The sequence below is a fragment of the Podarcis filfolensis genome (genome assembly GCF_964270895.1).
Source record: "Podarcis filfolensis genome assembly, chromosome: 10".
NCBI lineage: Eukaryota > Metazoa > Chordata > Lepidosauria > Squamata > Lacertidae > Podarcis > Podarcis filfolensis.
Genome location: NC_139612.1, coordinates 26226258 through 26253709, shown reverse-complemented (window position 1 = coordinate 26253709; position 27452 = coordinate 26226258). Strand labels below are relative to the sequence as shown.

Genomic DNA, 27452 nt, shown 5'->3' with positions numbered 1-27452 from the left:
TCCGCACAACAGGACCAGTCCAACAAAGTTGATGTAGAAGAATCATTGCTTCGACACTGGTGATCTTTGCTTCTTCCAGTACACTGATATTAGTTCGCCTGTCGCACTGCAGCCGACACACTAACGTGTGAAGACACACCGTTTGGAGAGCTCTGTCCTAGCAAAGGGGCGGCCACCGACTTCTGCCTCCCGCCTTCGCCTCCCTCGCTCGACGCTGCAGCGCTCCCAGCCGCCGCCAGGCCTCCCCCCGCTCTCGTGCCTCCACCATCGCCAGGCGCCCACAACCCGCCTCTCACCCCACCCCTCGCCGCCTCCCCGCCGCCTGGCTCCGCCCTGAGAGCCGGGCCTCGTCGCCTCCGCCTTCTTCTTCTTCCTCCTCCTCCTCCTCTCGGGGCAGCTCTCCTGCTACTACCTCAGCGGCGTCGCCGCCGCCTTTGCTGCACCCGCCGCCGCCGCCGCCGCCTTGGCTGACTTGCTTGCTGCGGTCGCCGCGTTGCTTTTGTTGCTGCCGCCTCCGCCGCTGGCGCTCCCGCTCCCGGTTAGGCCCCGGCTGCTGCGCGGTGCAGCCGGGGCCGCCGGAGGATGAGCCGCCGGCTGGTGCAGGTGGTCTTGCTGTGCCTGGGCTGCGGCTTGTGCTCCTTGCTCTACGCCTTCAGCCAACTGGCTCTGTCGCTGGAGCAGGAGGCGGCCCGGCGCCAGGGGGACTCTGCCTTGCCCGTGCGCAGGCAGCTCAGCGGCGGCGGCGGTGGCGCCTGGAGGGCCGCGGCGAGAAGCGCAGGCTGCAGCCAGCGAGAGCCGCCGGAAAGGTACCGTCTGGGGACGCCGGGGCCTGCGCTTCCTGCGAGGAAGGAGCGCCTGAGTATTAGTAGCGAGGGGTGGGGTGCCTGTGCCTTTGCTCCAGGCGGGAGGGTGAGGGAAGCCAGGAGCGCCCGCGCCTCAGGTAGTTCCAGGCTCACAAGCTCCAGAGATATGTATTGGGACAAAGTTGAATTTGCAAGGAGGCACTTCCAGTGCGGAGGGCCGGGTGTTCAGACGGAGTTTACTCCAGTCTGGTTGCTTTCCCTCAGATTTCCTCCCTCGCTCCCTCCCTCCCCATATTGTCGGTCAAGCATTCCGTGGCTACCAAGCGTGCGTAATCCTCCCTCGGCTGCGTTTTTTGTGCCGCCGCCGGTCACCCCGCTTCCCCTGTCGCTTAAGGGCTGCCACCGTGCAGCTTCAAAGGAGCCTCTAGCAAGTCGCTTTTCTCCCAGCTGCTGCCAGCCGGGAAACAGGAGACCCGTCTGAACTTTGCGCTCATCCTGGTATGCGCGTTTATGGGGGGAAATAGCACTTTCTGAAAGCTTGGCCCAACACAGGGGAGTTATGAATGGACAGGTGGAGAGAGAGAATTTGAGGCACGTGCGTCTTAGTTTATTGATCACATCAATAAGTCCGTGCAGTTATTGCAACCCCCTATAACCCATGTATCTCTATGGAAACCCCTATAACCCATGTATCTCTATGGAAACCCCCTATAACCCATGTATCTCTATGGAAACCCCTATAACCCATGTATCTATGGAAACCCACTATAACCCATGTATCTCTATGGAAAGGACTACTGGTAATTAAACAGAGAACCTATTATGTATGTACCTTACTGTTACTTTTTGTAACTGGCTGCCCAATAATATGTACTTCCTGTGTTCTTTTTCTTTTTATGTTACACTTGTGGTGTTACTGTTGAAAATTAGTGTTCATATACATATATATGTATCTATATTACAGAAGCTTAAAGTGGAGAAATGGGATTTTGACAACACAAATGGAGCAGTTGCCCCTTTTCCTACCTGCTCATAAGCCATGACTGGCAGTTGTCTTCTTAGCTTAAAGGAACCAAGTTGGGGAGACTGGGCTTGAGACATTTCCTCTAAAAATCTCTTCCCATCCTCCTCCCATCCCCTGCTTTCAGACTATAAAAAAATTTCAGGCTAGTCAGTCAGTAGCGACACTTGAATGCTTGTGCCTGCATATTGCCTTATATACTGTCAAGGTTTCCTGGCAGTAGGTGATAGTTGACAGCACAGCCATCATATCTCCATGGCTTGGGTGAAGGTTTCTGGAAGGGGGAATTACTCTTATTAAGTTGAAGCAAATCCTACTTATTCCTGGCTGCATCCTGCGCATTTGTACACTCTATATACAGTTTGTTTAATTTATTAAAAGGATTAACCGATAACAGTGGTTTTGACCTTATTCCCTAGTGCAAGGCAGATTTCCACTTGTGCAGACAGAAGTTCCTCCTTCCTTTATCTGTGTAAGAAATTTATGACTTAATCCAAACTTGGGCTGCTGCCTGGCACAGATTAACAGGGCACGGCAATGGGCAATTTGCCGGGCCATCACGTCATGCTAGTGAGTTTGGGTCCTAGAATGCCACTACTTTTTCCTGTTCCCAGAATTGCCCCTATCACAATAATGGTGCAAAAGGAACGCACACTGAGTGTAGAACAGGATATCAACTGATCAGATTGGAGCGTAGCCTACAAGTAGAAGTGCCGTGCAAGCAGTAGTGCAAACATAGGAGAAGCATAGGACTGGTCTGGGAGCAAATTCATACGTATTTGGTAAAAGTGTGACCATAATTGGGCTTTTTATTTTATTGCTTATGCTGTTTATTATTGTTGTTGTTATTTGTTTGTTGACTTTCAGCCAAACTGTTCCACAGAAAATACCATAATGCAGGCACCCCCAAACTTGGCCCTCCAGCTGTTTTGGGACTACAGCTCCCATCATCCCTAGCTAACAGGACCAGTGGTCAGGGATGATGGGAATTGTAGTCCCAAAACAGCTGGAGGGCCGAATTTGGGGATGCCTGCCATAATAAAATCAATATGAAACATACACAAAAAGCAGCAAGACCAGTGATTAAAACAGCAGATTATAATAAAATTTTAAAAAGCCTGGTAGAACAATTTTTTTTTGTTCCACACCAGAAGGATATCAAGGCCAAGCAAAGAAATGACACAAATGGGGTACGATTACTCAGACCTTGCTTTCCATGAGGGTAGAGGGCAGGGGGGATTCAGGAAAGAGCCTTTGGCCATTGCACATATTGGTTGTGAATGCTGTCAGGGGATAGATTACAGTGGCTAGGCTAGGCTGTATCTGTCCAGATGCTGCAGCACCAGCCACAACTGAAATCACCTTATGCCCCAGAGGCTTCTTTGGCCTCTTGTGAGATGTAGGAGCCATCCCAGATTGAGAACCTCATTTTAATAACATAGTTGGACTGAGGCACTGCCATAAACGAGTTCTTGTATATGCTGTTACAGTAATGCAGAACCTGACTACATGCAAGAGGATTTCTGTTGGTTTCTAGATCACCTAGGTTATGCATGAATTTGCCTGAATGTAATTTTGGCAGTGCAAATGAGAGTTGACAAATTTCTCCATAAACTGCTGAGAAATTGGTGTACTCTCCAGTGATTCTTTTATTGAACATTTTAAAAAAACTGATCACACATTACTATGGATAACATCTTTTCTTAACAAAAAATCTTCATCTGAATTGTTTGGGTGCACATGTGCAGCTAAGACACTTCCTTTGGCATACCATAGTGAATAGACATATCACTTGGGAAGACAGGCGAACTAATGCTGGAATAAGCAAAGATCACCAGTGTTGAAGCAATGATTCTTCAACATCAACTTCGTAGGACTGGTCATGTTCAGATGCCTGATTATCATCTTCCAAAGCAACTACTCTATTCTGAACTTAAAAACGGAAAGTGCAATGCTGGTGGTCAATAAAAGAGGTTTAAAGGCTCTCTCAAGGCAAATCTAAAAAATAATAGTATAAACACCAGCAACTGGGAAACACTGGACTGTGAGCGCTCCAATTGGAGAACAGCCTTTACCAAAGGTGTCATGGACTTTGAAGATGCTTAAACTCAGAACGGAAGGGAGAAACATGCTAAGAGAAAGGCACTTTTGGCAAACCTTCACCATGATCAACTCCTGTCTGGAAACGTATGTCCTCACTGTGGAAGGATGTGTGTATCCGGAATTGGCCTCCACAGTCACTTACGGACTCACTGTTAAGACTGTGTTCATGGAAGACAATCTTATTCAGCTACGAGTGATCTCCAAATAATAATAAGAAGTGAATAGAGGACCATGTGTTACAAGAGAAGTATTTAGTCTGGCATTTAAATCTTGTCAGCCAGGATAGCTCAGTTGGTTAGAGCCTGGTGCGGATAATGCCAATGTTGCAAGTTTGGTGCCCGTATGGGACAGCTGCACATTCCTGCATTGTAGGGGATTGGACTAGATGATTGTCGGGGTCCCTTCCATGATTCTATTATGCAATTTAATACTGATACCGGTGTGAACCTGTGATAATATACAGTTTTTTTGTCAGAGATATGGGTATACAGTACTGGAAAATTAGAAAGTCTTCTGATGCCCTAATTCAGGCTTCGGGAAGCTCTAGTCAGCAGGCCAGATTTGCTCTCATGCCCCTAGGTCTCAATTTGGCTTGTGAGATCATTTTTCTCAAGCCACACCCAACTGATACCATGTGACATGGGGCAGGGAAAGCCATGGCTGTAAATGAGCAATTTGGAACACTCTTAAGAGTTCCTTGGCAAGCAGGACTTAGATTTGGGCCTCTTAAATTTGGCATCACTTGCAAGCCCCATGTGGGTTGGTTCCATTTGGGAGTTCCCCAGTGGAACATGTCATTGCCAGAAGTAGGACTTGCAGTTGGCACGGAATTTTAAGTTCAGCACAGAGCTCAAGCCCCACGTTAGTCAGGAGTGGTTGTGACTGTGGCTTGGCATCAAGACTCAGGGTGCCAGTATGAGACTTGAAAAGAACATACCGTATTTTTCGCACCATAGGACGCACTTTTCCCCTCCTAAAAAGCAAGGGAAAATGTGTGTGCGTCCTATGGAGCGAATGCAGGGGGGAGGCAGGCAGGAAAAGCCCCCAAGAGCTGCACACAAGCTCCGTGCGCTCTTGCGGGCTTTTCCACAGGAGGGAGAAGGGACTGACTGGCCGCATCAGTCCCTTCTCCTACCTCCCAGAAAAGCCAGGAGAAGCCGCGATCTCTTTAAAGGAGTTGCACGGCTTCTGCCGGTTTTGCGGGAGGTGGGTGAATCCCCCCACCTCACAGTAAAGCCAGGAAAGCCCTGCGCAGCGTCTCCCGGCAAGGAGAGGCTGCACGGGCTATGGAGTCTTTAGCCCCACGCAGCCTTTCCTGGGAAGGAGAGGCTGCGCGGGGCTAAAGGGGAAGCCAAAACAGCGAGCGGGATCCATCCCGCTTGCTGCTTTGGCTTGCTCCATAGCTGCGCGCAACCCCTCCGGCAAGGAGAGGCTGCACGGGGCTATGGAGTCTTTAGCCCCACGCAGCCTTTCCTGGGAAGGAGAGGCTGCGCGGGGCTAAAGGGGAAGCCAAAACAGCGAGCGGGATCCATCCCGCTTGCTGCTTTGGCTTGCTCCATAGCTGCGCGCAACCCCTCCGGCAAGGAGAGGCTGCACGGGGCTATGGAGTCTTTAGTCCCACGCAGCCTTTCCTGGCAAGGAGAGGCTGCACGGGGCTAAAGGGCAAGCCAAAACAGCCAGCGGGATCCATCCCGCTTGCTGCTTTGGCTTGCTCCATAGCTGCGCGCAACCCCTCCGGCAAGGAGAGGCTGCACGGGGCTATGGAGTCTTTAGTCCCACGCAGCCTTTCCTGGCAAGGAGAGGCTGCACGGGGCTAAAGGGCAAGCCAAAACAGCCAGCGGGATCCATCCCGCTTGCTGCTTTGGCTTGCTCCATAGCTGCGTGCAACCCCTCCGGCAGGGAGAGGCTGCAGGGGGCTATGGAGTCTTTAGCCCCGCGCAGCCTTTCCTGGCAAGGAGAGGCTGCACGGGGCTAAAGGGGAAGCCAAAACAGCGAGCGGGATCCATCCTGCTCGCTGCCTTGGCTTGTGCCATAGCCGTGCGCAACCGCTCCGGCAGGGAGAGGTTGTGCGCAGCCTGTACGCTGCTCTTTGGGGCTGGGGGGAAAATTTTTTTTTCTTGATTTCCCCCCCTAAAATCTGGGTGCGCCCTATGGTCCGGTGCGCCCTATGGTGCGAAAAATGGTAGATCTGAAAGAGGAAGTGGGAAAGAATATTGCTCTTTCATCTTTTCTCCTTTTGCTTTTCTCAAAGGGAGATAAGAGAACCACCCTTATCACTTCACAAGGAATGCGGTAGTGATTCCAAGGGAAGTACTGAAAGGTGCCTTTGCAGCTATGGGCAATCCCAGAATTATATAATAGGCTTTATCTAAAATTTATTTATTTTGAAAAGTGGGGGGGGGGGGAGAGAATTTAATCATATGCAATTTTCACATCCCTTTGTATCCTAACATTGAAACTAATTACAGGTAGGTAGCTGTGTTGGTCTGCCATAGTCAAAACAAAATAAAAAAAAATTCCTTCCAGTAGCACCTTAGAGACCAACTAAGTTTGTTATTGGTATGAACTTTCGTGTGCATGCACACTTCTTCAGATACCTGATATCTGAAGAAGTGCATGCATACGAAAGCTCATACCGGTAACAAACTTAGTTGGTTTCTAATGAAACTAACGACCTGGCAGAAATCCTGCAGGTTTTATGAGTCATTGATGGCTTTGACAATGAGCAGAAAAGCCTCTGCAGGCATTCCAGACTCTCTCAGATGATTGGTTAGGGTTATATTTTTGGGAACCACTACAGACAAATGCATGCACATGTGAAATTGTGTTATTAGTTGTTTTGTAAACTGTCCCTTGATATTTTTTTCCTGACAGCTCATACACTGTCTCTGCCCAGAAATGATTCTGTTTTTTGTCTGGATGAATTCTGTCATAAAAATTGAACCCGGGACCTTTTTAAAAATAAAATAAAATAAAATATGCAGTCCATATTATTCCTGACTTAAAATATTTATCAATCTAACATTGTATGCATTCTCCTTACCTCTGATAAACGTCACTTTGCTGCTCTTGAGAAACAAGGTTATTTTGAGCCCCTCCAAGTAGGAATTTGTGGCTTGGAGAGCAGGAGATAGCAGCGTTATCAGGGCAGTGATCATTTGCCCCCATTTCTCTGCATTATTCAGTTTTCCTTTCCCTACCTCTGTGTCTAGGGCTTGCAGGGAGGACAGTGATTAGTATGGAAGGCATTGACTCCCGGAAAAGTGTCTAGGTCTCCATGGTATTGTTACATTCTCTTCCCATTTCCTGTAGCAGGAGTACAGGAAAGCAGAATGGAGAAGTTATTTGTTCCTGAAATGATTTGGGAAACTTCATGGTTTGTATTCTTCAGGCACCTTTTCTTATAGACAGACAGCTCTCTCAGCTTCAGGATATGGGAGGCTTACCTTGTTGGGTTTTCACGCACAGGTTGCAGTTGATATTGACCAGGAATAAAGGTGATGAGCTGCTGTTTGCATCCCTCTCCATCTTAGCCAGTAAAGACCAGCAGCAGAAGTAAGCACCATTGCCTGCTTGTATTGTCAGTACTTCACCCAGTTGTATGCCAGGCAGCTTTCCTGTGCTTGTTAAACAAATAACTCTGGGATACCAGTTTCCCCTCCATCTGCTCTCCCATTCTGGGAGTGAGAATGTGGGCTGGTTGGTAGCCTTGGACTTTTAGAGGTTCTTGAAAGACACTACTTATAGTTTGTGCCTGTCAGGCTTCTCACCCTTTTATTTCATTGAGACTTTGAGAATTCCTATTGAGATTAGTTCAGTGGCAGGCTGTTAAACTTCACAAATGTCTAAAAAGTTGTGCTGGTGGGTAAAAGCCAATGCATTTGTAAATACCAATTTGAATGCAGTGCTTTCCCAGTTCATGCTAGACTTAGCACTGTGTTGCACTAACTTAGCACTATGATTTCAGATGCTTAGGACTCCTCCAATTGTGCATTCATGATGATTTTACTTCTTCATCACATTTATATCCGGCCCTTCTTCCCAAAGTAGCCGAGGGTGGCAAGCACAACTGTAACAAAACAATTAAAAACAAAAGAACATATGTAAACACAATGAAAACAATATGTGAAACAATCACATATGTACTCCCACAACTAATATTATCAGTGCTACCAGGAACAGTATCTTTCCACCATCAAAATGCCTGGGTAAAGAGGAATGTTTTCTCTTAAAGGATATTAATGTGCTTGTGATGGTATTGGGGTGGTTATACGTGATGCTGGTTTCAGCATTGTTTATGCCTGCAGACATTTTAGGGTGACCGTACTGCTTCATTTCCAATTTCCATGTGTGTGTCCTGCAGCTTCCTGTTGAAATTCAGTAACTTTTCATATCACAGAAGTGGAATGATGTGGTGACAGTCCAGTATAAACCATCCGCTAATGGAATATCATTATGTCAATGATACACAGCAGTCTGGAGGGATCCTTTTTGGTTCCTTGTTATAAAGGTCAAAATCAAAGACATATATATATACAGAGGCATACCTAGGTTCCTTTGCGTCCATTGCAAGGAGCTGTATCAGTGCCTCCAAAGCTGGTAAGACTATAGACCAAAAACTCAAAAAGTTTGCTTTTCGTTAGCTTTTACACTCTGCCAGTGACTTCCTCTGGGGCCATCGAGGTTGGGTCTGCTCCACTCCCCAGGTCTCTCTGTCTTTCTTCCCTCTGAACCTGCGAGGGTTGCTGCGATGGCCCACATTACCAATTGGACTCTTCTGCCAATGCACCCAGAGGAGCTGGCTCCTAGCCACTCCAAGCCAGAATAGAAGGGTGTGGTTTTTACACTTCTCTCTCCCGCCTGCACCTGCACCTTTGGCGGGGCCAGCCTAGCCAACCCCTGGGTACTCCCTTGCATATATACATATTACTTTTGTACTTAACTGCTACATCAAAGCTGAACATGTGGGAGCGGGTGATGGTTAATTATGTAAAGGAGAAACCACTTCTTTCCAGTACTGCTGGTCGTGATCAGGTTGCGCTTTCCTGTTGATGCACTTTAAAGAGTGAATCACACAGTACATCAAAGTGAATCTGTATCTTAAGATAATTGATCGTTTAAATATCCATATGTAAAGCAAGGACTGATAATTCAACTTACTTGCTAAGATCACTGGTCATGCCTGTACATATCTTTCTGGTTGCTTCTTACTAGATGAAAGCTATGATGCAATGAACTACCTACCGGTAATTGCTGTTCCAGTTCTTTTAGCGGAAAGGAGTAAACCAGAAACATTCAAATGAGAGTAGGATTCTTGCCCGAGGTGGTTGTGACGCTACACGGTGCGCTGTGCAAAAGATATAAAACACACTTCTGCCATTGCACCGCCTCCACAGTTGTCTATTTTAAACCAGCCTCGTATTGACTTGTTGGAGCTGTGTAATTAAAAAGGGATGGAGAGTTTGCTCTAAATAGGAAAGCTGTTGTTGCTTTTAAACCAACAGCTTGATTTCAGGAGATACTCCTTGGGCATGGCAGCTGCTAAGACTGGATATGTGAAGTCTCAACTTCTTTGGCTCTAGTGCAAGTGTTGCAGCAGCAGCTATTTTTATTATTAAAGGGAGTTTCAGTTTAATATACATTAATTGTCTTATGAGGCACACACCTTAATTGGATGATATGTGCAAATGCTGTCTGGTCTCTTTATATTAGTGTAGTTAAACTGCAGAAGGGAGGAGAACGGATTAGATCCTTTTTTGACCTCTCAGCAGTATTTTGTGTGGAGATCACAGGCTTTGAAATTAGCTTGTGAAAGCGCCCAGTTCAGCATTAGTGACGCTGCTATATCAGATCAACTATATTGCTGCAGCTTTCAATTCGTAGGGCTGAATCTTAAAAGCTGGTTAACGATACCGTCACAATATGGATCTTAGTTTTATCTTTCTCTTTTGTTGCCTGGGTTCGCAATGGCATTCTGTGTCAGTTCTGAGACTTGATGTTCTGAACCATTGTGACAGCATTTTCACTTGAAAATGCTAAACAACTAAAGTGGACTTCAGCAAGACAATATGGTAACCAGCTGCCAGGGAACATAGCAACTTAGCATGCCTGATGGATTGCATTCCCAAGGGCCAGCGTTATTGGGGCTAAAGCAGATAATTAGTTAGCTTTTGTTGAACATCTTCACACTCCTCAGTGCATATTTTCCTGTTTCAAATTAAGTATTAGAATATATATCACTGTATTTTTTAGTACCGTAAGTTGTGCATACAAGTTTCTGCTTCATTTAAAATATATTGTATGCAGGCCTATAACACTGTGCTCTGCTGTTCTTCAGTGTTCCAGACAGTTAGCTATACCTTTCATGGGCGTAGCCAGGATTTCCCCCCCGCCCCCGGTGGGCAGGCTTTATGTTGGGGTGCAGAACCCAGTTATCTGTGACACAATTGGTCAGTTAGTTAAGTACAGTCGTACCTTGGATCTCAAACGCCTTGGCTCCCGAACAAATTGGCTTCTGAACGATCGAAACCCGGAAATGAGTGTACTGGTTTTTGAACGTTCTTTTGGAAGCCGAACATTCGACGGGGCTTGCACGGCTTCTGATTGGCCGCAAGAACTTCCTGCAGCCAATCAGAAGCCACACTTTGGCAAGTTTTTGCAAGTCAAATGGACTTCTGGAATGGATTTCGTTCGACTTCCAAGGTATGACTGTAATTTTATTTATTTACTTGATGGCTAAGCTCATGATATTCCATTCCATAGCTCTTCTCAATGTTTCCCCTCTTTTTCACCAATGCTCAGTCAGCAATTATGCAACCACTTAAGGTTCACCCTGCAAATAATTGTGCTATTTCTTCAAACCTGGGCTTCACATAAGCCTGTGGAAACCTCCGCCTTGTGTGTAGATTGCCCCACCTTTGCTAAACAAGGAACCATACTCAGCTTTGTGAATATATATAATGATTTATAACATGGAAACATGCAGTAGAGCAAGCAGAAAAAAATGGTTAGCATAAATTTCTAGCTAGAAATTTGAAGCTCTGGCCGAAACTGGGATTTTTTTTTTAACTTTTTACTATTTTTGTTTCAGCAAAAAATTGGGGGGGGGGGGAGGAAGGAAGCAGGCCCACTCTCCCCCCCCCCCATGTTTTCACATGTTTACTTGTAGCCCAGAAGTGCCTGCCTTGTGCAAATAAACATAAAATTGTTTTAAAATATGCCTTTGGTACCATGAAATCATCAGATGTGTTTCAGAAATGTCACTGGATGTGTTTCAGAAATGTCACAATGCCAGTACAGCCCATTGAACAGGCTGGTATTTACTTCCCACAAAGGATTACTCTGCATTTCACTTATCAGTAGAATTGCTCTTGGGATTTATGCTCAGGATCCTGGTTATGTACATCCTTATATGATATAGACTAATATCACTCACAACATATGAAGCTCTACATTCAGCCGTTTATCTGTAATTAGTAGCTGGTGGTGTTTTTTTAGTTTTGTTTAAATGGGCAAGCAGGAATGCTCCATTGCAACCGCTAAATAAAACCAGTAACATTCATACAGGATTGTTTCTGTCTTATCCTGTTAGGTGTAAGAATGTGTCTGTATCCTATTGGAATTCCTATTGGATGCTGCCCTCTGATGTTTGTGGAAGGAACTGCTTTTGGGAAGCTGCTCGTAGGTAGGCTTTGACAGAGATTTGATTGCTCAAAACAAAAAAAATTTTTTTCTTTCCAGTAGCACCTTAAAGACCAACTAAGTTAGTTCTTGGTATGAGCTTTCGTGTGCATGCACACTTCTTCAGATACACTGAAACAGAAGTTGCCAGATCCTTCTATATAGTGAGAAGGTGGGGAGGGGTATTACTCAGAAGGGTGGTGGGAATGGGTGATTGGCAGATAGCTGTGATGAGCCTGTTGACGACTCTTAACGACTGCAATAGGTCTTACAGGGAAAAGGAAGGGGTGAGAAGGTGAAAAATGGCTTTGTCATGTATAATGAGATAAGAATCCAATGTCTTTGTTCAGACCAGGTCTCTCCATGGTTTTAAGTTTGGTAATGAGTTGCAATTTGATTGCTCAATTAGCTAATTTTAGGTATAATGATACGTATTTGAGTATATTAAAAAGTGTTGAAGCAGTTATAAAAAGTTTGGTTCCCCCCTCACTTTCTAGCACTCACAGTCTTACTAGATTTCAGTCATGATCTAACTCATTAAATAAAACATGTTTCTCGTTTTGAAATTCATAATACACTTCTTGAACAAGCATGCCTGTTAAAACATGCTGGTTTGCAACTAAATCAAACCTTTATGCAACCTAGGATTATGATCCCAAACTTTGGGTCTTGCACCAGAGTCGTAGAGGTAGATTTCTGCTGGTCTTCTCTTTACATATACAGTCGTACCTTGGCTGTCAAACTTAATCCATTCGACTCACAAAATGGTTCAAAAACTAAGGCACGGCTTCCAATTGGCTGCAGGAGCTTCCCACACTCTGTTGGAAGCCACAGAAGCCATGTCGGATGTTTGGCTTCTGAAAAACGTTCACAAACCGGAACACGCACTTGTAGGTTTGCGGCGTTCAGGAGCCAAAATGTCCACGTCCCAAGGCTTTTGACAATCAAGGTACGACTGTGTAGAGATACTAACCAGGGTGTCACAGAGGGAGGCAGCTACCTCCCCCATCAAATCAAGTAAATAAATAAAAATACATAACAAAAGTAGAAATAATCAGAATACAGTCGTACCTTGGTTGTCAAACGCCTTGGCACTCAGACGTTTTGGCTCCCAAACGCCGCAAACCCGGAAGTGAGTGTTCTGGTTTGTGAATGGTTTTTGGAAGCTGAACGTCCAACACAGCTTCTGTAGCTTCCAATTGAGTGCAGGAAGCTCCTGCAGCCAATCAAAAGCCACCCCTTGGTTTTCGAACCGTTCCGGGAGTTGAATGGACTCCTGGAACTGATTACGTTTGACAACCAAGGTACCACTATATTTGAAATTGAAATGCTCACTGAGGTCGCTTGGGTGATGTTGTGGCACATTCTAGTGATGCAACTGGCAACCCGACTCAGCGATAGACAGACCCAGACAGAGGATGATGACATGTGGGTTTTGTGCCTGCCTAACATAACATAAATCAAAGCTACGCCCATGGATACTAAGCAACATGACTTGAGAGTGAAGAGTCAAACTGAAGCTTGCCTTTACTTTGGTGGTTGCTTTCCCTAACTTCTTTTTAAATGCAAAGGTGCTGTAGGTGACTTGCTGTGGGAAATCTTGTGTGGAGAAGGGTCTGTTTCTGAGAAAAGGGTACAAGAACTCTCTCCCGTTCCCAGTGGGAGAGGAGTGACTTTGAGCAAGCAAACATCTGTTCTCCTGGTATTTCCACACAAGGCAATGTCCTATATCTGAAGCCCTCTGTGCTTGCTAGTGGGCCTGAAGAATTGGTAGGGAGGACATAAAAAGTCACGGCAAGTAAGCTAAGCTGCTGTTTGTGAATCCTACATTCGTGCAGTCTTGTAACCTTGTCAAAACAGAATTGTGGGGCAGGTGAGGGGGGAATCACAAAACTATGTGTACTGTGCAATCTGGTTCAAAGGTTGTAATCATGTGCATGCTTCATTGAACAAAGTGGGATTTACTTGCAAGGGAACTCACACAAGATTGGAATACAAATGTCCAGAACTTTACATAAGCAAGACTGATAGTTACAGTACAAAATGGTGTTTGTCCTTACTGTTTGATTAGTAGAATAATAAAGACTAATAATTTTGAGAGCACGGCAGACCACAAGTAATTGCGACATAAAAAAAGATTACCCACATGGGCTTTGTGGATGATTATGGAGAGATGCAGGAAAGTATCACCTGAATCTTAGGGTCATTGATGACTCAATAGTCCATTTCCATCATCATCATCATCATCATCATCATCATCATCATCATCATCATTATTAATATACCGCCCTATACTCGGGCGTCTCAGGGTGGTTCACAGAATAAAATCAAGATATAAAACCACAAAATACCTAATAAAAATAAAAACAGCCCTATACCCCCCACAATTTTTTTTTAAGGGCATAGGATGTAAATCAGATCAACCAAATGCCTGGTTAAAGAGGAATGTTTTTGCCTGGTGCCTAAAGGTGTATAATGAAGGCGCCAGGTGGACTTCACTGGGGAGAGCATTCCACAGACGGGGAGTCACTGCAGAGAAGGCCCGTTCTCATATTGCCACCCTCCGGACCTCTTGAGGAGGGGGGCACACGAAGGAGGGCCTCAGACGATGATCTCAGGGTCAGAGTAGGTTCATATGGAAAGAGGCGGTCCTTGAGATATATATATATATTTTTTTAAATATTTTTATTTTTCCATATAAACACAATACAACAAACATAAACATACAAAAACAAAAACAAAACAAAAAACATGTATCATTTCATATCCTAATTTCATATCCTATCTTCCCCGACTTCCTCATGCTTCCCCTTTCTGTATTCCAAATTCTTATCGATTGTTCAGCAAATCTACCCTTATTTTAATTTAAATTTAGACTATTCTTCCTTATTTTCCTTGTCTTAACCATTGCTAATAGTAACCATTTACTTTCCAGTCCAACATCATTCTAACTTTCATTAACTTTATGATATTTCTTTAAATAGTCCTTGAATTTTTTCCATTCTTCTTGCGCTGCTTCTCTTCCCTGGTTTCGGATTCTGCTCGTCATTTCTGCCAAGCCCATATAGTCTATCACCTTCATCTGCCATTCTTCCAGTGTGGGTAGTTCTTGCGTCTTCCAGTACTTCGCAATGAGTATTCTAGCTGCTGTTGTAGCATACATAAAGAAAGTTATATCCGTCTTTAACACCCCTTGGCCGACAATACCCAAGAGAAAGGCCTCTGGTTTCTTGGGAAAAGTATATTTAAATACCTTTTTAAGTTCATTATAGATCATTTCCCAGAATGCCTTAATCTTCGGGCAGGTCCACCAAAGATGAAAAAATGTACCTTCAGTTTCTTTACATTTCCAACATTTGTTGTCAGGCACATGGTAAATCTTTGCAAGCTTGACTGGGGTTATGTACCACCTATATATCATTTTCATAATGTTTTCTCTTAAGGCATTACATGCCGTAAATTTTATCCCGGTGGTCCACAACTTTTCCCAATCAGCAAACAAAATATTATGACCAATGTCCTGAGCCCATTTAATCATAACCGATTTAACCGTTTCATCTTGTGTATTCCATTTCAGCAGCAAATTGTACATTTTGGACAAATTCTTAGTACTGGGTTCTAACAGTTCTGTCTCCAATTTTGATTTTTCCACCTGGAAGCCAATTTTACTGTCCAGTTTAAACACTTCATTAATTTGATGGTAGTGGAACCAATCTCTCACCTTCCCTTTTAATTTCTCAAAACTCTGCAATCTCAATTTGTCCCCTTCCTTTTCCAAAATTTCCCAGTATCTTGGCCACTTGGGCTCCATATTTAACTTTTTAACTGCCTTAGCTTCCATTGGCGACAGCCACCTTGGAGTTTTATTTTCCAGCAAGTCTTTATATCTGTCCCAGACATTTAGTAGTGCTTTTCTGACAATATGATTTTTAAAACTTTTATGTGCTTTAACCTTGTCGTACCACAAATATGCATGCCACCCAAAAATGTTATTAAAACCTTCCAAATCCAAAATGTCTGTGTTTTCAAGAAGTAGCCATTCTTTCAGCCAGCAGAAAGCTGCCGCTTCATAATAAAGTTTAAAGTCTGGCAGGGCAAACCCCCCTCTTTCCTTTGAATCCGTTAGTATCTTAAATTTAATTCTGGGCTTTTTGCCCTGCCAGACAAATTTAGATATGTCTTTTTGCCACCTCTTGAAACAATCCATTTTATCAATTATTTGCAATGCTTGGAACAAAAACAACATTCTTGGCAATACATTCATCTTTATAGCTGCAATACGGCCTAACAAGGAAAGCTTCAAGTTGGACCAAATCTCCAAATCTTTTTTCACTTCTCTCCAAGTTTTTTCATAATTATCTTTAAACAAATTCACATTTTTAGCTGTCATATTTATACCCAAATATTTCACTTTTTTAACCACAGTCAACCCTGTCTCATTCTGGAACCTTTCCTTTTCTATCTGTGTCAAATTTTTCTCCAAAACCTTTGTCTTAGACTTATTCAATTTGAATCCTGCCATTTGACCAAACTCTTGGATTATTTCCAAAACTCTTTTCGTGCTAGCTTCTGGCTCTTGCAATGTAAGTACTAAGTCATCTGCAAATGCTCTCAGTTTATATTGTTTGGCTCCGACCTGAATCCCTTTAACCAACTGGTCCCTCCTAATCATATTAAGCAAAACCTCCAGGACCGATATAAAAAGTAATGGGGAGATAGGGCACCCCTGACGTGTCCCTTTTTCAATCTTGAACTCTTCTGTAACCACATTATTTACAATTAGTTTGGCTTTCTGTTCAGAGTATATTGCACCTATACCATTTTCAAACCCTTGGCCTACCCCCATCCCCCGGAGGTTCTTCAACATAAAACTCCAAGAAATGTTGTCAAAGGCTTTCTCGGCATCCACAAATATCAAAACAGCTTTAGTGTTTATGTTCACTTCCAGCTTTTCCAAAATGTCAATTATATTCCTTACATTGTTCGACAAGTACCTTTTTGGGAGAAAGCCCGCTTGGTCCCCGTGAATCTCCTCCATCAAAACTCTCTTCAGTCTTTTTGCCAAAATATCAGCAAAGATTTTGTAATCCACATTCAATAACGAGATGGGTCGGTAGTTTTTAAGTTGGGTCTTTTCAGTCTCTGTCTTTGGTATAAGTGTAATGTAGGCCTCTCTCCACGTATCGGGTGCCCTTTTCCCTTCCATAATCTCATTGCAGACTTCCTTCAAAGGTTGTATCAACCCTTCCTTCAAAACTTTGTAGTATTTGGAAGTCAGTCCATCCGGTCCAGGGGATTTGCCCAGCGTCATGCCTTGAATGGCATCTTCTATTTCTTGTGCTGATATCTCCTGGTTCAATATTATCTTACTTTCATGCGAAACCTTTTTCAGCCCATTTTCCTCGAGGAACTGTTGTATGTCCATTTCTTTTTGCGGCCCTTGTGTGTAAAGTTGTCTAAAGTAGTTCTGAAAGCAATTCCTAATTTCCGCTGGGTTGCTTATGTTTTTTCCTTCCACTTCTATATTTGTTACCGTGTTGAGTTTTTGTCTCTTCTTTATTTGCCAAGCCAGTAACTTGCCACATTTATCAGCAGATTCAAAAGTCTTTTGTCTCATTTGTTTAATTCTCCACTCTAATTCTTGATTCATCAGTTCCATATATTGTGTTTGATGAAATTTGATTTCTCTTAGAATCTCTTGGGATTTTGGCTTCGATCTTAATTGTTTTTCCCCTTCTTTTATCTTTTCTAAAATTCTCTCCTTTTTCTCATTTTGCTTTCTCTTCTTTAAAGTATTTTGCTGAATCAAAAACCCTCTCATCACGGCTTTGCTTGCGTCCCATACTATTCTTTTTTCTACTTCAGACCTTAAGTTGATTTCAAAATAATCTTTCAAGGTTTTTTGGGCCTTCTTACAGATCTCCTCGTCTCTAAATAAGGTGTCATTCATTCTCCATCTGAAGGAACCAGTTGTTGTTTGCCTCATCACCATCTTTACAGCATTATGGTCGGAGAAAGTTTTTGGGCAGATTTCTACTTTTTTTATATTCGGAGCCATACTGCTAGTCACCCAGATTTGGTCAATCCTTGTCCATGTCATTTTGGCTTCAGAAAAGAAGGTTCCCTCTCTTTCTAATGGGTGTTTTGTTCTCCAAATATCAATCAAGTCCATATTGTCAGTCATTTCAAAAAAGGTCTTTGGTAGTCTTCCATCTTTTGTTATTACCTGTCTTTGTGCCTTGTCCATATTTGTTGAAACCACTCCATTCATATCTCCCATCAAAATTAAGTTATAATCCATATGGTCCATCAAAATTTCATGCAGCTTCTTAAAAAATTCAGCTTTCCCTTCGTTTGGTGCATAGATTCCCACTATCAAATACTTCTCTCCTCGAGATTGAATTTCAATTGCCAAATATCTTCCTTGATCATCTTTAAAAATTTGTTTCGGTTGCAATTTTTCTTTTGCATAGATCACCACTCCTCTCTTTTTTACTCTGTCTGAAGATATAAATTCCTGTCCCAGTCTTTTATTTATTAATAATTTTCTGTGTGCTCTTGTCACGTGGGTCTCTTGTAGGCAAATCAAGTCCAATTGGTCTTTCTTTAAGGCATGAAATATATTTTTTCTCTTCCTGGGAATATTTAAGCCATTACAATTCCAGGTTAGAAGTTGCAGAGCCATGATGGGATTATTTACTCCTTCCTCCTACAGCTCCCTGTTTTTGTTCCTCGTCTGTCGGTGGTACCGTGTTCGTGTCCAGTGATGGATGCCCTTGTCCTGGAAATGTCTCTTTCTGTAGGTCTTCTTCGTGTTCTCCCAAGAACTTGTCTTTATCACTTACAGTCTTTATTCTTCTCTTCTTTCCCTTATATTTAAAAGACAAGCCTTGGGGAAATTCCCACCTGAATGGTATGTAGTTCTTCTTCAGCAGTGTCACCAGGTCTTTATAATGTCCTCTTGCGTCCAAGATACTCTTAGGGATGTCTTTAAAGATCTCAATAAAAAAGTCTTCAATTCGAAGGGCTGTTTGGTAGTGCAGGTTCAATATTTTGTCTCGCTCCTCCTTTGATCTTAAGGTAATAAGACAATCTCTGGGTCGATTTCTCTTCTGTCTTATTCCCAATCTAAATGCACTTTCTATCTTAAAATCTTCTTTCTTCAGCTCCTGCTTCCAAAAGTCAGAAAATTCTTTTGTCAAATCATCCACCAAGTTCTCTCCTTCCTTTTCCGGCACAAGTCTGATCCTCAGGTTCCTCTCCTTGCGTTGCATATCCTGCATAGAGAGTGCCAGTTCATATTCATCCAATTTCTTGTAAACTGGTGGAAATTTTTCCTCCGCAGCAGTTGCAATTTCCTTAGCTTCCTCGGCTATCTTTCGTGTTGTAGATGAATCTTCCAATAATTTCCCAATTGCTTCTGCATTTGAGTTCACTTTATTCCCTAGGTCAGTTATACTTTTAGTATTTAGGTCAATTTTCCCAGAGATTTCTTCAATTTTTTTATTTGTTTCAGCAACTTGTACTTTAGTTTCAGCAACTTGCAATTTAGTCTCCGCACCTTGCTTTTTTAGTTCCTCCAAAGAGTCATTTATCTTCTCCAATACCTTGGCAAATGATTCTTCTGTAGACATTGCTTTCGCTTTTGGCTTTGCAGCCACTATAGTTCCAGAGGCTCCTGTTACAGAAGCCCTTCTTTGCATGTAAGTGTCAATTTTGTATTGTCTGCCAGATCTCAAGGTTGTTTCTTGTAACTCCCCTTTCTCTTTACCATCTGCCATAACAAAGTCTTTTAGTCAAGGTCATTCCCAGACTTTGAAACTCACAAACAAAGTTCTCAAATTTTAAACTCCACTTGTTGCTGGAACAATTTGTAGGTCCTCTAGGGGGCGTAGAGTCAGTTCTATACTTCTCAAAGTAATCCCACACTCTTCAAAAAAGAAGGAATAAAAGTTTCCTAGTCCCTTTCAATTTTTCTTTCCTTTTTCAAGGGGATCCCAGTCAATAGTGTCCTGTAAGTAACTTTGTAATGCCACAGAAACAGTGTTTCAAATTGGAAGTAACCAAAGTCAATTTGAGATATTTTTTAGCTTCTTATGGCAACAGTCCTTAGCCGGTTCCTTTTCTCCGGCAGTCCGATCCCAGGTTAAAGAGCAGCGATACTTAATCCAATTCTTTTAAATTGGCAGGGAAACACTTTTAAAATCTTCTTCCCCCTCCTCCTGCCTTCGGGGGGGGGAGTTCTTTGCTTTGGTGGTGGATTTCTTAAATCCCGTAAATTTCCTCTCAAGCAGTTACAGCTAGAGTGCCTTTCGCTTTGATCTTGCTACAGAACGGAAAGCAGACTTCCTTTTTAGTGCTTGTCCGTCTCGGTGCCCAATTTCTTTACTTTTAGTGTCCAGTTATATTTTAGCGGTCAATCCTACTCACGGATAGTTGTTCTTTTAATCCAATTTCCCGGGAAGAAGTCAGCGCTCTCCGCTAATGGCGACGCGGCTTCGCTTCGCAGGCTGGGTGAAGACGACTCTCAGCACCGCTCCAAGACCCCTCCGCTCCTCCGGAGCCTTTAGAGGCGGTCCTTGAGATATTGTGGTCCTGGGCCGTTTAAGGATTTATAGGTCAAAGCCAGCACTTTGAATTGGGCCCGGAAACTAATTGGTAGCCAGTGCAGTTGGACCAGGATTGGTGTAATATGCTCAGACCATCTTGCTCCAGTGAGCAACCTGGCTGCTGAATTCTGCACCAGCTGAAGTTTCCCAACCATCTTCAGACACAGCCCTACATATAATGCATTGCAGCAATAAATACAATTCTTGACTAATGGGCCTGGTTTGGACACACAACACTAAACTGTTATTCTGTGTACCTGAGCTTTGTGCTTGCTTATTTGTTCCCACCTGTCTTCTGCTGTTTCAGTAAATCATAGTTAAGATCTATAGTTCACAGCTCAGGTTGTCTTTCTTTTTCAATTGTGTTTTTTTATATAAAAGACTGATTTTTAAACCTATAAAACAATAATCCTGTCTTCAATATACTGAAGAATGTGCTAGTCACTTTTGAGATAGAATTCTGTCTCTTTTATAAGAACTACATGGCCCATTCAATGAAGAGTTGTGTGTTTTATGAGTGTTTTCTCTTACGGCAGAAGGGACACCTGATGTGCACAGGGACTCTTAATTGAGGTGTGCATAAATAATACGTAAGTTTGTATGTGTATTTACACACACACACAAACAAATAAATAAATAGCTGAGAGGAGTCTCGTGACTTACCCAAATGGCTGGAAATTTCAAAGGCAGCCCACTACAGTGCCCGTTTCTTTGTGAGAAGTGCACACTTAAGACTTAGGGATACTATCCAACATCAGTCATACTTAGAGCAAAATCACTGATATCATAGGCTTAAGTAACTTAAGCCCATTAACTTTCAGTGGGTCTATTCTTAGTACGACTGGGTTTGATATCACCATAGGGGTGTTGTTATACCTGCTTATTTGCAGATGAACATGGGGGTGTAAGGGGAACAACCTATGCATACAGCTCTAATCTATAAAACAGTGTTGTTTGGTCCTGCTGTCTCATTGTGTTATATTATGAACTGTTTCATTGATTTCGGTTGTTTGCTCTGTTTTAAAGGTTAAAATATGCTTCTCCCTGGAAATAGCAGTATGCAGGGGTGGGGAATGAGTAGAATAGCTTTTCGAAAGGCAGCTTGGAGAATTATGGTTTCCTATGGATACTATTTCCTTCAAAGTGCAGGTGATACTGCAAGATAAAATATTATCCTTTGACCAAGCCTTTGTTGTACATCCTATATTTGACCTATCTGGAGTGCAGCAGATCCAGCAAAAGGAGTGGATCAGAGGACATAACCATATAATATTTATTCTATGCTGCATCTTGGGACTCAGCTAGATTGGTAAAGAAAAAGTGCTTTTTATATGCGTTGTTTATGCGATATAACACTGTGACACCAGATGGCACTGTGGAGTCTAGTTTTCCCTGCTGGATTTCCCTGTATGACAAAAAAAAAAAATTTTCTTTCCAGTAGCACCTTAAAGACCAACTAAGTTAGTTCTTGGTATGAGCTTTCGTGTGCATGCACACTTCGTCAGATACTGTATGAGTTTGCAAGGCATTTAGCTGAATTGCTTCTTTGACTTGTCTAGATCCAGCCTAAGTTATCCTGTTAGTCCTATCCTTGCCACTCCAGTGAACTTTCCAGGTTTCCCTTTATTTGGGGCAGTAGCATCTTTAACAGGAAGGAGTCTGGCATGCAACGCAGGCAGGGTTGGGATGTGAGTAGCAAGGAAATAATAATAATAATAATAATAATAATAATAATAATAATAATAATTATTATTATTATTATTATTATTATTATTTATTTGTACCCCACCCATCTGGCTGGGTTTCCCCAGCCACTCTGGGCGGCTTCCACAGAACCAAAAATACACTAAATGTCACACATTAAAAACTTCCCTGAACAGGGCTGCCTTAAGATGTCTTCTGAATGCCAGGTAGTTGTTTATCGCTTTGACATCTGATGGGAGGGCGTTCCACAGGGTAGGTGCCACTACCGAGAAGGCCCTCTGCCTGGTTCCCTGTAGCTTTGCTTCTCGCAATGAGGGAACCGCCAGAAGGCCCTCGGCGCTGGACCTCAGCGTCCGGGTAGAACGATGGGGGTGGAGACGCTCCTTCAGGTATACTGGGCCAAGGCTGTTTAGGGCTTTAAAGGTCAACACCAACACTTTGAATTATGCTCGGAAACGTACTGGGAGCCAATGTAGGTCTTTCAAGACCGGTGTTATGTGGTCTCGGCGGCCTCCCCCAGTCGCCAATGCGTTACATCCTGTGCCTGCAGGATTTCCACTGTTGAGCCATTCCTAAGACTTCCGTTATCTAAACAGGGAAGATAACAAGAGTTTGAACAATAGAGCAAAAACTAGCACAACTTTTTTTTTTTTGCTATGCGAGATCACCATTTGTGTTTGGATGGGCTCCAACACAACTGTAATGGGTCCAAATGATCTTCCATCTGGCATTGGTAGAGGATGCAATGTTTGGAAGGGGAACTGATTACTGGAAGGAAAAGTCGAAACATCACAAAATAAAACATGTGGCAAAACAATAAGGAAAGTCTGAAGGATGCCTTTCTTCATTTAAAGTGATTGAGCGATATCTGCTACCAAACCTCTTGCACTGAGTTTTGTACTAACTTCTAGTGCTCAAATATTAGTGAGTTGATAGGTCTGGAGTCTGACTAACCTTGGGACAGATAAATGCATTTTACCCTCTGTTAATATAATATAACTTCATTTCATTTGCATCGTATGGGCCTAGCAATTGACTCTGTCTCTGAAATTGCAAAGAAGCTGCCACACCTGGATTCTGTTCGCACCCAGTAACCTGACCTAGTGTTAATGCTCATTTTATATAGGCCATCTGTCCAGATTACTGTTGCAGCACCATTTTACTGAACCAGAGTCAGTGGCCAGTGGTATTACCCTTACAACGAAAGAGTGCCTAGCTGCTTACGATAAGGTCTGCTGAAGTATAATTTGGGGGCAGAGGATAGGAGTTGTTGTAACATGGCAGTGTAAAAATGGGCTATATTCTAAACAAAACATGATTATCCAAGAGTTCAGGTCCTTTAAGGAAAATGAAAAATACCCTTCTATAAATAGTATAAAAGCATGTAATCCAGGAATTAAAATATATTATGATTTTTTTAAAAAAATATTACCTTATAAGAACTGGTTTGGAAGTTGGAAACATCTAATTTGTCTGTACCATGGTCATAATGCCAATTCCCCAAATTTTAATTTTATTATTTATTTATTGAATTTATATACAACCCTATACCCGGAGGTATATTCCACTCAGATAATAAACAATATATTAGATTTTAAAGCATGCGTCACATAAAACATGTGCCACCTGCACGCATAAATCTTCCTGTTAAAATTCTACAGTGCAAACATGTTTACGTTGGTTTCTCCGGCAACTATTTCTTCTTCTTGTTTTTCCTTAGATATGATTTTGTGAAAAAGCAACCTTTGGAGAAGATGCACCTGGCCGTAGTAGCCTGTGGCGAAAGGTTGGAAGAGACGGTTACCATGTTGAAATCAGCCATTATTTTCAGCATCACACCCCTGCACTTTCATATTTTTGCAGAGGACCCATTACACACCGAGTTCAGAGAAATAGTAAGTATTCCTTACCACCTATTTCGGGGTTTTGATTGGGCATCGTTACTGTTGCTATACTTTGCAATAGTTCAAGTGAGGGCAGGAGTGCGAGAATCTGGGGCAGCTGGAGAAGAAAGAAGTGTATGCCATTTCAAGGCAGGCATTGTCATGAAGTTCTACTCAATATTGATCCAGAGCAGAACTCCCAACGTATAGTTAGCAGAGCAAAAACTTAAACACGTTGTAGGATTCCCAAAAAATAGACCAGAGGCAATTGTCTTTCATCCAGCAGAGCTTTACTGCTACTGAAGGCAAATGAGCATAATGGTCACAAATCCAATACATTCAGGATTGGCCCTGTCCATAAGAAATCCAGTTGCAGCAGACTTAACTTAAACTTACAAAGTCTAAACCTTAACACTTAAGCATACTACCGTACTTTTCCATGTATAAGACTAGTTTTTCTTTTTAAAAAAATTCATGCTAAAAAGTGGGGGTCGTCTTATACCTGGGTAGTGGATAGGGTGGAATTTGATTGGTTGTTGCCGTGGCTGTCAGCTGCTATTGTCTGTGTTATTGGTTGCTGTGTCAATGGGTGGTGTTGATTGACCAACACTGAGGCATTTGGGTGGGCGATTGTCAGCTTCTGCCGGTGATGGGACAGACAAGAGGCAGATTTATCGGCACGTGTGGGTGAGCGATTGTCGGTAATCCCCCCCAAAAGAAGCTCAACAACTCTGGTCAATCTCCCCTCCAAAAAGCTCAACAAGTTTGTGCCATCTCTCCCCATTTTATTAAATTTGAGCCCCCCAAAATAAGGGGCGTCTTATACATGGGGTGTGTTATACACGGAAAAGTACGGTATGTACAGAACACAATACTAGAAGGAAAAGAGATAGAAAGAGAAAGTGAAACCAGGCTCCTTCTGGCCTATATAGTCAACATGACCTTAATTGGAAGAGATAAGAGAACCAGTTTAAGCCAGCCGTACTCGGCTTCTCTGAAGGAATAACCCAAACATCACGAACCTTCTGCTTGTTTCTTTCACACAGAGAAGCTTCCAGAACCCTCTTGAATTAATTAGAATAGGAAAGATCTCTACACATCAGATCAATACTTTCTGAGCTAAAAAATGAAAACTGACAGGCATATTCCTGCCCCCCATGTTGGGAGAAGAGAAAGGTTTTGGCTCTGTTGGTTGTAGAGACTGCCTTTTTGCCCTCTGCCATCTAAGCACAGACAGAGGTTGGGCAATGGTGGTGGTTCTGTGTGGGGTGGATTGTGAGGGAGGACCTCTCTTGTCCACCTGCATAGAGGGAGAGGCTGCTATGTCTCCTGGGAATCTAATAATATAAGGAAGGCCCATCTTTGCTTTATCCAACGATTTGATTTACTTTACTCTGTTAACTTTACTCTGCTGTTTTATAGCCAGATTGGGAAGTATAGTAGTATGTGCTGAGACCACTCTGAAACTTAGGGTGCCTCTCAAGCTGGAGAGTTGCTTGTGATTTTGTTTTTTTAATTATTCTTACTGTATGCCTTTAATAATTTTTTGTAATTTCTTTTCCCCAGCTTGATGGTTTGGCGTATCAAGGAAAATTTAATTATACTTTATACCCCATCTCGTTTCCAGCTGAGAATGCAGCTGAATGGAAGAAACTGTTCAAGCCCTGTGCATCTCAGAGGCTTTTCTTGCCAGTAAGTGATGGAGGCTATGGCAAAATATGTAACTTTAAAAAATTAGCTTACTTTATCAAATGCAGATGTTCTTCCAAACACAGTAATCTGGCTTATTTGGGTCTCTCGAATTTGGAGTGCAGGGATATATTTTGCTGCTTGTCTAAATCTGTCATGAAGGAACGTCTAGTGCAGGCTTCCGCAAATTCAGTCCTCCAGATGTTTTGAGACTACAGTTCCCATCATCCCTCACCACTGGTCCTGCTAGCTAGGGATTGTGGGAGTTGTAGGCCAAAAAACATCTGGAGGGCCGAGTTTGAAGAAGCCTGGTCTAGTGGTCAATCTGGGTCTTAAGCAGAATGCTGCCCCTTCTCTTTATGCCATTTGGAAGGGATAGGTTGAGCTTGTATGAGAGCCTTTGGAGGAAAAGAAGGCAATTTGAATGCTAGGAGCAGGGAATATATGTGTGCACTCACACACACATAAATCACACACACATAAAACGCAGGTGGCGCTGTGGTCTAAACCACTGAGCCTCTTGGGCTTGCCGTTTGGAAGGTCAGTGATTTGAATCCCCACGGTGGGGTGAGCTCCCATTGCTCTGTCCCAGCTCCTGCCAACCTAGCAGTTCAAAGGCACACCAGTGCAAGTAGATAAATAGGTACTGTTGCGGCGGGAAGGTAAATGGTGTTTCCACACACTCTGGTTTATGTCAGTGTTCAGTTGTGCCAGAAGCGGTTTAGTCATGCTGGCCACATGACACGGAAAGCTGTCTGTGGAAAACGCCAGCTCCCTTGGCCTGAAAGTGAGATGACTGCCACAATGCCATAGTTGCCTTTGACTGGACTTAACCATCCAGGGGTCCTTTACTGCACAAATGTTACTTATTTTATAGGCTGAAGAAGCAGGTACAGGGAGCTGAACAAACAGGAACACTGACAGGATGAGAACAGAAATCACATGGCGCGGCGGCAGCAGGAGGCCCCATTAGCTAAAGTGGTACCTCAGGTTAAGAACAGTTTCAGTTTAAGAACGGACCTCCAGAACGAATTAAGTTCTTATCCCGAGGTACCACTATAGTGGAGAACTTAAGTAATAGGACTCAATTGCTGCACTTGAAAATTCATTACCTGTGATATTGTGTTATGCAATGACACTCGTGTATCATTACATAACAATTTAGGTGACTCTGGATAAGCTTTCCTTATAACTGGATGCATGTTGAGCCCTCAAGTTGCTCAGCTTTTGGAGATGCCTCCAGAACACTGCTCTTTTCGAATCTCACAGGTTGCTGTGGGACCCAGGCTTCTCCTTTGCTTACCACCTGTCCGGTTCCCTAGCCTGTATGCCATGTTTAATATTTCTAGGCATCCTCCGCAGAGAGGACCCTGCCAGGGGAAGGTTTCCCTGTCTGCCTTTTAAAAACTGTACTGGAGGGCTCCTAGCAGCCCTTGATATAGATAAACTTTATCAGAGCAGAGGGAATGCGGAGCCAGATTGGAGCCTGCAGCAGGAAGCAGATTGATCTGGTTCTGTTTGTCTTAAATTTTATCTGCACCCAAATCAACGATGCCAGCGCTGCTAGGAACCTAGAGCCCGCTGGTGACCATGGAGTCCTAGGCTGAGATGGAAATTCAGCTGTTCATTTCTCTAACCCCAGTGTTTTCGACTGTATCTTTTGTATTCCCCCAATCTCGCCTACTTCTTCCTCTCTCACTAGGTTAGAACACATGGTGTTTTTCTCCATAGGCAAGCTGGGTGTGCTTTGTATCGCCATATAAGCTGGTACCCTGCCTGAAGCCTCTTCCCTGTATCTCTGAAATAGTAACCGACCATATGGTCCAGGCGTTATGGGGGTGGGTAACATGTGTGGTACATATCCACTAATCATTCTACTCTTTTATACATCTGCATTGACACCCCAAGCTACAAAAATATTTTATTCTTTTCAAGCCACTTTGGGGACAAAGACTTTAAT

At 43.2% G+C, this 27452-nt stretch overlaps 1 protein-coding gene and 1 long non-coding RNA gene across 3 annotated transcripts in view; one reads left to right on the top strand and one right to left on the bottom strand.

The window, feature by feature from the left end:
- The first annotated feature begins 375 nt into the window (after positions 1–375).
- Positions 376–27452, top strand: part of GXYLT1 (glucoside xylosyltransferase 1) — a 40416-nt gene continuing 13339 nt past the window's right edge. Inside the window, exons 1-4 of one of the 2 annotated variants that reach the window (XM_083574616.1) lie at positions 376–806; positions 11519–11611; positions 23641–23815; positions 25370–25495. In XM_083574616.1, the coding sequence (XP_083430742.1) occupies positions 583–806; positions 11519–11611; positions 23641–23815; positions 25370–25495 (618 nt within the window). In that variant the 5' untranslated portion in view covers positions 376–582. The remainder of the gene's footprint in view (positions 807–11518; positions 11612–23640; positions 23816–25369; positions 25496–27452) is intronic. The other variant, XM_083574617.1, reaches the window with a different exon arrangement.
- On the bottom strand, positions 20829–21915 carry LOC310744042. Its single transcript, XR_014539375.1, has 2 exons — positions 21714–21915; positions 20829–21611 (listed from the first exon to the last, which is right to left on the bottom strand). It is a non-coding gene; the product is annotated as an uncharacterized lncRNA (long non-coding RNA).